General features: G+C 44.9%; 1 protein-coding gene across 3 annotated transcripts in view; it reads right to left on the bottom strand.

Moving 5' to 3' along the window:
- Positions 1 to 3,657: 3,657 nt before the first annotated feature.
- The window catches only part of LOC122100375 (immunoglobulin-binding protein 1-like), a 56,188-nt gene continuing 49,970 nt past the window's right edge, over positions 3,658 to 9,875 (bottom strand). For all 3 annotated transcript variants that reach the window (XM_042670752.1, XM_042670753.1, XM_042670755.1), the window contains one exon: positions 3,658 to 5,065. In XM_042670752.1, coding sequence (XP_042526686.1) covers positions 4,002 to 5,033 — 1,032 coding nt within the window. In that variant the 5' untranslated portion in view covers positions 5,034 to 5,065 and the 3' untranslated portion in view covers positions 3,658 to 4,001. The remainder of the gene's footprint in view (positions 5,066 to 9,875) is intronic.

The following is a 9,875-nucleotide window of genomic DNA, read 5'->3' as shown; positions in this document are numbered from 1 at the left end:
CTGGTTGCTTTCTTCAGGTTGTGTCCCCCCTCTTAGAATTCTTTGTAATGCTGGCTTAATGTGTATGTATTCATTTAGTTTTTCTTTGCTATTGAAAGTTTTCAGTTCTCCATCAAATGTGAATGCTAGCTTTGCCGGGTATATCAGTCTGGTTGGCAGTTATTGGCTTTCAGGGCTCGTATGGTGCTTTCCCAGGCTTTTCTTGCATTCATTGTTTGTGTGGAGAGATCTACAGTGATTCTAATTTTTTTCCCTTTGTAGTATAGCTCCTTCTTCATTTTTGCTGCATGCAGGATTGTTTCCTTATTATTCAGATCTATCATTTTTACTATAATGTGTCTAGAAGTGTTTCTCCTGGGATCCTGCTTGTTGGGTGTTCTATACACTTCTGTTATGTAGGTAAGATGCTCCTTTTTGAGGTGGGGAAAATTTTCACTGATTATCTTATTGAATAGGTGTTGCATTCCCTTGCTCTGGAATTCCTCACCTTCGTCCACTCCAATTATAGGAAGGTTACATTTCTTGGCATTATCTGCTTGCTCTTGAATTTCCCTTTGGTTTGAGTGATTTATCATATCTGTCACTTTTTGGTCCAGTTGGTGTATTCTGTCTTCTGTATCTGACACTCTACCTTCCATTTCATTCACTCTGTTGACCATGGCTTCTATTGTGGTTTGCATGGAGGAAATGGATCCCTTTATGGATTCAATGTTGGTTCTCATAGTACTGATCTCAGTATGCATTACCTTTAATTTGGCGTTTATCTCACTTCTTACTGAGGTTTGTGCAGCTTCTATTTTTGCATGCATCTCTTGTTTGATATCCTGTATCTCTTTTGTTAGTTCATCCTTGTGCTCTTTCAATTTCTGATCAATTTCTCGCTTTATTTCTTGAGTCATTGCCTCCAGCAACCCTTGGATGTAGCTTTTGTCATCCATTCCTGCTTTGCTCCCACTGGGGCTCTCCCGTGCGTGGCTGCTGGCTTTTGAGGTTAGCTTGCTGTCCTGGGTGGTGGTAAACCTTGTAATTTTTTTCTGTGATTTTCACATGGGGGTTCAGGAGACTGCTCTTCAATTTTGTTTTGGTGTGTCTGTCTTTGTTTTGTTGCTGATTCTGTATTGGTAGAGAGAGTCTGTGCCTGATCTGGGTTCTGTTGGGAGCCTATTTCCAGCTGCTGTTCAGACCTACTTAGGATTCTCAGCTCTCTGCTGTAGATTGCTGGTAATTCTCGCCTTTGGAAGGGTTGAGCAGCCTAGACTGCTTGTGTTTGCTCCTGCGGGTGCTCTTGGGAAGATCAGATGCTCTGGATACACTCTCTCAGATACTGGAGTCTGCTATGGGCTCCTGATGTGTTTTTGTTTGTTTTGGGCTGGTTGTGGGCTTGAACTCTAGGTTTGGGTACTGTCCCTCAGCTCTTCAGCTCAAGGCTGGCACCCTACCATTTGAGCCACAGCACCACTTCTGACCCTTTTTGCTTTTGTGATGCTGAGGAAACAGATCCAGGGCCTCGTACATCCAAGACTATCACTCTATTGCTGAGCCGCCTTATCAGCCTGAGATCCTGCTTACTATCAGGTGCTGACGGCCTGTGTTGCCCAATTCCCAGCCTAGAGTATATGGGTGGAGTTTTGGTGGGGTTTGGGCTTCTCTTGCCCTGAGCCTCCAGGTCTTTTGTTGTCACAGGCGTGCTTCCCGGGGAGTGCTGTTCCCTGTTTTTCTCCCCTCTGCTGAGGCGTATGCTCAGCTTTTGACTTCAGTTGGGAGGAGTTGGTTGTGTTGTTCAGGCGCCAGATCCCCAGGCCTGGTTCTTGCCCCCTCCTGGAGCGCACTCGTTAGGCCTGTGCTGCTGTGTATACCACCTAGGTTATGCAGCCTGAGGTACACAGTTCAAATTTCTTCTACTGTTGGTTGTCTTGACCCAGGGGCGCTGTTCCTGGCTTGGGCATTTAAGCTCCCTTCCAGGGGCGCTCTTGCACTATCCTGGCCAGCGGAGTGTGCTCCACGGACTGGTGGAGCTCTCGAACAGTTCCCAGTTTTAGTGGGTCCTGTGGTCCAGGTGTTGGGGTAGGGAGTCTGGATCAGGGTCTGGGGATTCCCTCCAGCTCTGGTCTCCCTTGAGGGATACACTGTCCCCTGTGGGGTACTCACCCTGGAGCTAGTTGTTTCTGTGTGGCGTAGGTCATCAGTTGCTGTTGCAGGTCTGGTGCCTCAGGCGGCTTTTGCACGGGTGGTCTGCAGACAGCTTCCTGTGCCTCTGGGACCTGGGCGGCCCCCGCCGGGTCGTCGCAAACAGGCAGGTCTGGTGCCTCAGGTGGCTTCTGCACGGGTGGTCTGCAGACAGCTCCCTTTGTCGTGCTGCTGGTGCCAGGCGGCTTTGGCGGGATGGAGCCTCTCTGCTCTGGTGGAGAGTGAGGGCTGGGGGTGGGATCTTCATGGAGACTCCCCGCTGGTAGGTTTCTCTGTTCGTGGCGATCAGCTGGTCTGCAAACCAGTACCTCAGGCGGCTTCTGCGCAGGTGATCTGCAGGCGGCCCCCTGTGTCTCTGGGGCTCCAGCAGACCCCGCCGGCTGGCTGGCCGCGGCTTAGCGCACTGCCACGTGGCCAGTAAAGGTTGGCGGAGGGGTCTTCGCTCTTCTCTGTTCTAAAATTCTTCTTTTCCTCTCTTTTTTGTTATTTTCCACCTCCTGTTTTTCTCTGAGTGTTCGTCTTTTTGTTGTTGTCAGTCTCTTGCGGAGATTAAGCGTTGGAACTCGAACTCTCTTTTTGGTTGGGGAGAGCTGTGGCGTTTCCCTACTGCCCCGTCGCCATCTTGGCCCCCCCTCCCATTTACTGCTTTTTAAGATTATGTTTTTCTACATAGACCAAAAAGGCTTCCAGCTTGCCATTCTTCTGCCTTATACTCCTGAGTGTAATGATTACAGACTCAAGTTCTATGCCTGACCATTTTTACCGTTATTATTACATATGCTTTGGGACAAGCTAGTCAGACTAAATGGAAAGGAAATTTTAAGTTACAGAAATAACAAAATGTCACTATCTGAAATATTCCCAGTACTTGACTTAGGCTGTTATACCACTCCCTGGTGGTGGAAAAGAAATATGTACACTTGGCAAAGTCAGCTTTAATAGAAACCTCCAAGCAGCGGGCACTGGTGGCTCACACTGTAATCCTAGCTACTGAAGAGGCTAAGCTCTGAGGATCATGGTTCAAAGCCAGCCTGGGCAGGAAAGTCTGTAAGACTCTTTTTTTTTTTTTTTGTCATTCGTGGGGCTTGAACTCTGGGCTTGGGCGCTGTTCCTGTGCTCTTCAGCTCAAGGTGAGCGTTCTACAGCTTGAGTCACAGCGCCACTTCCAGTTTTCTAGTGGTTTATTGGAGATAAGAGTCTCATGGACTTTCCTGCCCGGGCTGACTTCGAAGGGCAATCCTCAGATCTCAGCCTCCTGAGTAGCTAGGATTACAGGCGTGAGCCACCAGCGCGGGCTTACTGAATTATTTACTTACTCAACAAGTATTTATTGAGTATCCTGTTCTGGGGAGACCAACTCCCTGATTAGACAAATTTACATTCTATAATAAATAACTGGAAAGTACAGAACAAAAAAAAAAAAACTCCTCGAAGACTAGTAGAACAAAGAAGAGGCAAAAGATACAATAATATTTTTCTGCACAGACTCACATGATAGGGACTTTTTATTTTTAAAAGAGAATTCATACAGCCATCGATTATATACAGAACCATTTCTCAAGTGCCTTTTCTGTTCCATTAAAGGAATCGAATAGACCACGATGAAAATTAGTGATGGCAAAACAAGATCATTGGTCATTATCTAGGGTACAAATAGACACTTGACTGTTGGATACTTTATTGACAACAAAACAAGACTCGGCATCTTTTTACCTTCCTTGCACAGGGCTGAAAGCAGGAGGCCGGGGAGGGGAAGACGCCGGGGTTCCCTCGGCAGGGAAGCTGCAGTGCATCCTCGGGGTGTGGAGGGCAGATTAGCCCATGTTCTGTCGGTTGCCATAGCCCCTCGGATGGGTGTCCTTCCAGTCATCCCACTCCCGCGCTCTGTGGAGTGCGCTCTCATCATCCTCTTCCTCCTTTTGCTCCTGACTTTCCTGTCGCTGAGGCGCTCTGGAGAACTGGACTGGGGTCTGGGCTATTCCCTGATCCGAGAATTCTCCGAGTTTCCCGCGCTGCTCATACCAGTCACTCACCGTCATCGTTGCCAGACTCGGATAACCGGCTCCGAAAACATTGGCTTGGGCCTTATTCCGCGTGAGCACGAAGGGCTTCATGGGAGGCCGCTCGGGCACGGGTGCGTGCGAGGTGGAGGCCTCGCCCAAGGAGTCCTTGTCTCTCAGGACCTTCATCTCCAGGTCGATGCTCTCGAGCTCCTCTAAGCTGATGCTGACCCACCTCCGCAGGTGGAGGAGGTGGTACTCGCGAACGCGCTCGTCCTCCGCCTGCCCGCTCTCCACGGCCGCCTTGAGCGCACACAGCCTCTGCTCCAGGGCCTTCTTCCGCCGATACCGCTCCACCTTGGCCTGGCGCTGGGACGCCATGGCCACCAGGTCAGCGATGGCCGGCGGCGGGCGGCCGGCGGGGTCTTCCGCCTCGGTGTCGGCTTCGTCGTCGTCCGTGACCGATGGCAGCTGGAAGTCAGCCACACGGTAGTGCTGGCACTGGGTGAGGAAGTGCAGGAAGTGCTCACGGGCCTGTTGCAGGTGGTCCAGGCGCCGGCTGGCGCCCACCTGCTTGAGCGTGAGCGAGCCCAGCAGCGCGGGCACCATCAGGTACTTCAGGTCGGCCGAGGCTATTTCCTCCAAGTCCTCGTTGTGGCTGAACAGATCGAGCTGCGACAGCATCGCCTCCGCCTTCTCCAGCACCTCCAGGCCCCACGCCACCTTGTCCTGGATCATCCGGGAGCCCGTGGGCTCCGTGGCCACTTCCACCTCTTCCAGCATCTGCCTGCCACTTTCAAACAGATCCGGGAGCCGCGGCGATGCCGCCTCGTCTTCCGCTGCCATGCCGGGAAGGGGGCTGGGGGGGCGCAGAAGACCTCAAGGTAAACATTTTTAAAAGAAGAGTTACTCTTTGTTCAAGCAATAGCCAATTCGAATTAAAATTTCCTCACAACTCCATACTCTTTGGTATCACATTATTAAGTAAACCTGTATGAGCTGAATATCGTGGAGCATGCCTGAATCACAGAAGCAGGAAGATTCTGAATTCGAGGCCTGTCTGGGCTACATAGGGGGGCTGACTAAATTAATAAACAAGGTAACAAATAGCCATTCATAAATAAACTAGTCAGTAAATAAGTTAAAAATAAATAAAAGTAAATGCCATCTGTAGAAAAACCTATGATATAGCATTGTGAAATATTCAACAAGATTTTGGGAGTTTTTTATTTTGTTGTTTTTGTGCTGGTACTGGGACTTGAACTCGGGGCCTGAGTGCTGTCTTGAGCTATAGCCCCACTTCTGGCTTTTTTTTGGGGGGGGGGGGGCTGAGGGGGAGGCAGGTAGTTAACTGGAAAAAAGAATCTCATAGACTTTCCTGCACAGACTGGCTTCAAACATGGATCCTCAGCTCTCAGCCTTCTGAGTAGTTAGGATTACAGGTGTGAGCCACCAGCACCTGGCTAAATAAGATTTTAACAATGTTCAAGCCTTCATTTCCTTCACAGATAGACCTAAAATTGAGAAATTATTAGATACTTAAATCAGATTCTATAGCCAGACTTAAATTTGATTTTAATATTTTAGTGTGTATCCCACCAGGAAAGAGCAGAGCAGAGAGATTCATTTCCATTAGTGTCTAGCTTAGGCTGTAAAGTGTATCTTAAGTCTCTGCAAACTGTTTTAGCAAAGTGTAAAAGCAACACAAAAATAATCAGCTATATTTCTATACACTACTAATAACCTGAGAGAGCTTCAGGACCTAAATTCAAGCCCTAGTACTGGCATGCATGCACACACATGAACACACAGACACACAAACACAAATACTACCCTGAGATACACTTCATACTCATTAGCATACCCATAATCTTAAACTAAATCTAGGCTGGGTGCCAGTTGCACATACCTACCATCCTAGCTTCAACTATTCAAAAGGCTGAAGTATCATGGCTTGAAGAAAAACAGTCAAAAAATCTATTAGACTCCATGTCAAAAATAACCAGCAAAAAGCAGGGCTAGAGATGGAGTATAGCCAAGTAAGATGAACAGTACAAATGCAAGGACCTGAGCTCAAACCCCAGTAATGCCAAAATGTAGAATAAAACAAAGTAATAAATGTTCGTACTGAGAAAACTGGACATCGTGCTGCCCCTGAGCTTTTTTGCTCAAGATATTAGACCTTCACACTATATACAACAATCAACCCCAAATAGAAAAATAGTACCTGAAACTATAAAACTGTAAGAAGAAAACATGGGAGGAAACCACCATGATATTGGTTGGGGCTATTATGTTTTTAGTTATGGTCCCCAAACAAGCAAGGAAAGTGAAAATACACAAATAGATCACATCAGAGTAATAAACTTCTGCACAGCAAAGAAGACAATCAACAGAGTGAAGAATCAACTATAGAATAGGAGAATGTAATTATAAAGCATATATCTGATAATGGCATTAATATCTAAAATACATAAATTCAATCTACTCAATAGTAAGAAAATAATCCAATGTAAAGATGGGCAAACAACCTGAAAAGGCACTTTTCAAAACAAAAAAATATGCAAATGATCAACAGGCACATGAAAGAAATTATTAAAGAAATCCAAATTAAAACCACAATTGTGATATCACTTCATACTTGCTAGAATGGCTGTTAATGAAAACACCATTAACAATATAGTGAAGATTTAGAAAATAGGAAACTTTGTATATTGTTGGTGAAAATGTGTATTAGATATAACCCTTATAGAAACAATATTGAGGTTCCTCAAAAAATTACAAGAACTAGAGTTAATACCCAAGAATTCCAGTTCTGGATATATTTCCAAAGGATATGAAAACAGTATATCAAAGAGATAACAGCATTCCCATGGACACTACAGTCTTCTTTCCTTCTTTCCTTTTCTCCCTCTTTCTCTTTCTCCCTCTCTCTTTCTCTTCCTCTCTTTTTCTCTCTTTGTACTAGGGCTTGATCTCTGGGCCTGAGCACTGCCTCTCAGCTTTTTTGCTCAAGGTAGCATTCTACTACTTGAACCAGAGCTCCAGTTCCAGCATTTTATTTATTTTAAATTTTTGGTTTATTGGAGATAAAGAGTCACAAACTTTCCTGCCTGGACTGGCTTCGACCTCACTCCTCAGATCTCAGGATTACAGGCATAAACCACCAGCACTGTAGCTTAGAGCCTCACATTCTTGCAACTCCACTTGTAGTTTTTTGCTTGTTAACTAGAGATAAGAGTCTAACAGGGCTTTACTCCCCTAATTAGCTTTGAACCATGATCCTTAGATCTCAGTCTTCTGAGTGGCTAAGATTACAGTTATGAACTACTGATGCACAGCTTGCAATATTATTTATAAGAGCCATGATATGGAATCAACTGAAGTGTCTACTGATGGACAACTGAAGAAAGGAAATGTAGCAGGTATTTGATGGGAATCTGCAATCCCCAAAATGTGAACATCCACTCTCCCACCTCTCCAGGTAACAGGCTCCCGAGTTCCCCCAAGCAGGCCACAGCTGGCTGAACCAGGACCTGCTGCACAATTATTTCAGGCTGAAACCACAAACCTGCCCTGAAACTTTTTGTACCCTCCAGTCACCTACACTGAGGATTCTACTTAAGTCCCTTTACCCTGCCCCTAGCACATCATGCCTGGTGTCTCCTGACTCTCCTCAGGTCACCATGGCATCTCTCTTCAATTCTCCATTACAGTTGTTCTGGTCTGTTGAGATACTTTGCAGCTCTTTATTTATTCTAATACTCTTGTGACTCGGTTTCTTAACAGTATGCACTATGGAAAATTATTCCACCTCAAAAATAAAGAAATCCTGCCATTTTTAACAACCTAGAAGTCACTAGTTTGAATGAAATAAGTCAAATAAAGACAAGTACCTTGTGATCTTACTTGTATGTTTAATCTAAAAAGTCAAGTTCTCAGAAACAAGAGGGACACGGTAGTTAATTGACATTAGGTATGGGGTATTGAGGTGAGACTCAAAGGACATAGAGTTCCAGTTATACAGGAGGAATAAACCTGAGATTGGCTGTACATCACAACAACCTTAGTTTTTAATTATATACTTGAAAAATCCTAATAGGGAGATTTTAAGTGTTTTTACCCCTCCTCCCCAAAATGCTAAAAACATTAGGTAATGCATATGCACTATAAATATACTCTTCAAGAACTGTTGGAGTCAAAATGATAGACATGAAAACAAAGAATTGTCTCAACAAGGTCAAATTTACGTCTACAGAAGGGTACATCATCAACCAAAAATCTGACAAGCAAGCACACAGAGCAGGCAGGCTGCTCCCCTATTTATCCCTAACACAGCAGGCCCCGCCCCTCTGCTCAGATTGGTTGAGCTCAGGGCAGAAAAGTCTCTGATACTTATCTCCAATTAACCACTACAAAACTGGAAGTGAAGCTGCTGCTCAAAGTGCTAACATGCTAGCCTTGAGCAAAAATGCTCAGGGACTCTAGACACTGAGTTCAAACCCCAGGACTGACAAAAATGAAAATTAAAAAAAAAAAAAAACAGCTTGAATTGGCCATTCCATAGTGCATCAGCACAACATCATGTTGTAATGTAGGAAACTGAGGCTGAGCTGTGAGACCAGGAAAGGGTTATGAGGTTGGAATGTCAACTTAAACAGTACTCAGAAAGCTGAGAACTGGACCCCGGAAAACTCAACAGACAAGGCAAAACAAATATGCAAATTACTTTTTTCTTGCTGTTGTTGTTGGTCATGAGGCTTGAACTCTGGGCCTGGTCACTGTCCTTGAGCTCTTCAGCTCAAGGCAAGCGCTCTACCACTTGAGCCACAGCATCACGTCTAGTTTTGGGTGGTTAACTGGAGATAAGAGTCTCATGGACTTTCCTGCCCGGGCTGGCTTTGAACCATGATCCTCAGATCTCAGACTCCTGAATAGCTAGAATTACAGGCTTGAGCCACCAGCATCCAGCTGTAAATTACTATTAACTGGACCCTATTGGTTGTTTAGGTTAGAGCTATTTGGACCCTTGAGAACTTGGGAATAAGATGAATGTTTGTATTAAAGTTAAATGTTGCTTACAGGGGCTTAGGGTTCAGCAGCCAGTGAGCACTGAACCCCCTAGTTCCTCTCTCTCTCTCTCTTTCTCCCCACCTCCCTTGTCTTTTCTCATTTCTTCAGGCTCCAGTATCCAGCCATGCTGTCCCAGGTTGCCGGTAGCAACACTGTAAACCATAAATGTAGGTACTTTTACTTGTCAATTAAAATTTTCTTTATTATTCTTGTCAGCAAGTATCTGCTGGTGGTTAAGTTCTCTTTCATTTGTTAAAGCTACATTTACTATGGCTTCATTTTATTGAATATACTGAGTGTAGAGGTAGGTAAGCAGAAACTCTGTTTTATACTTGTCTTTGCTTTTATTCTTTCTATTGAGGAGTCAGCTACAGTCTCCCCTTAGTCTTCTGAGATAAATATATCTTTCTCTGGAGTATTTTAGTTTTCTCCCAGATTTCAATGATTTGAGTATAAAGTAGTTTTTTGTGCATTTGCCTATTCTAAACATCTCTTATACATTTTTTAATATTTTGTTTACATTCATTAGTAATTTAATTCACCCTTTCCTACATTCTCCACAGTTTCTCAAGTTTTATTCCAACACATAATTGCTATAAATGTCACAGAATCCAA

Source organism: Dipodomys spectabilis, unplaced genomic scaffold (assembly GCF_019054845.1).
Source record: "Dipodomys spectabilis isolate Male_0828 unplaced genomic scaffold, ASM1905484v1 ptg000576l, whole genome shotgun sequence".
NCBI classification, from domain to species: Eukaryota; Metazoa; Chordata; class Mammalia; order Rodentia; family Heteromyidae; genus Dipodomys; species Dipodomys spectabilis.
This window is presented reverse-complemented; position numbering and strand designations above follow the sequence as displayed.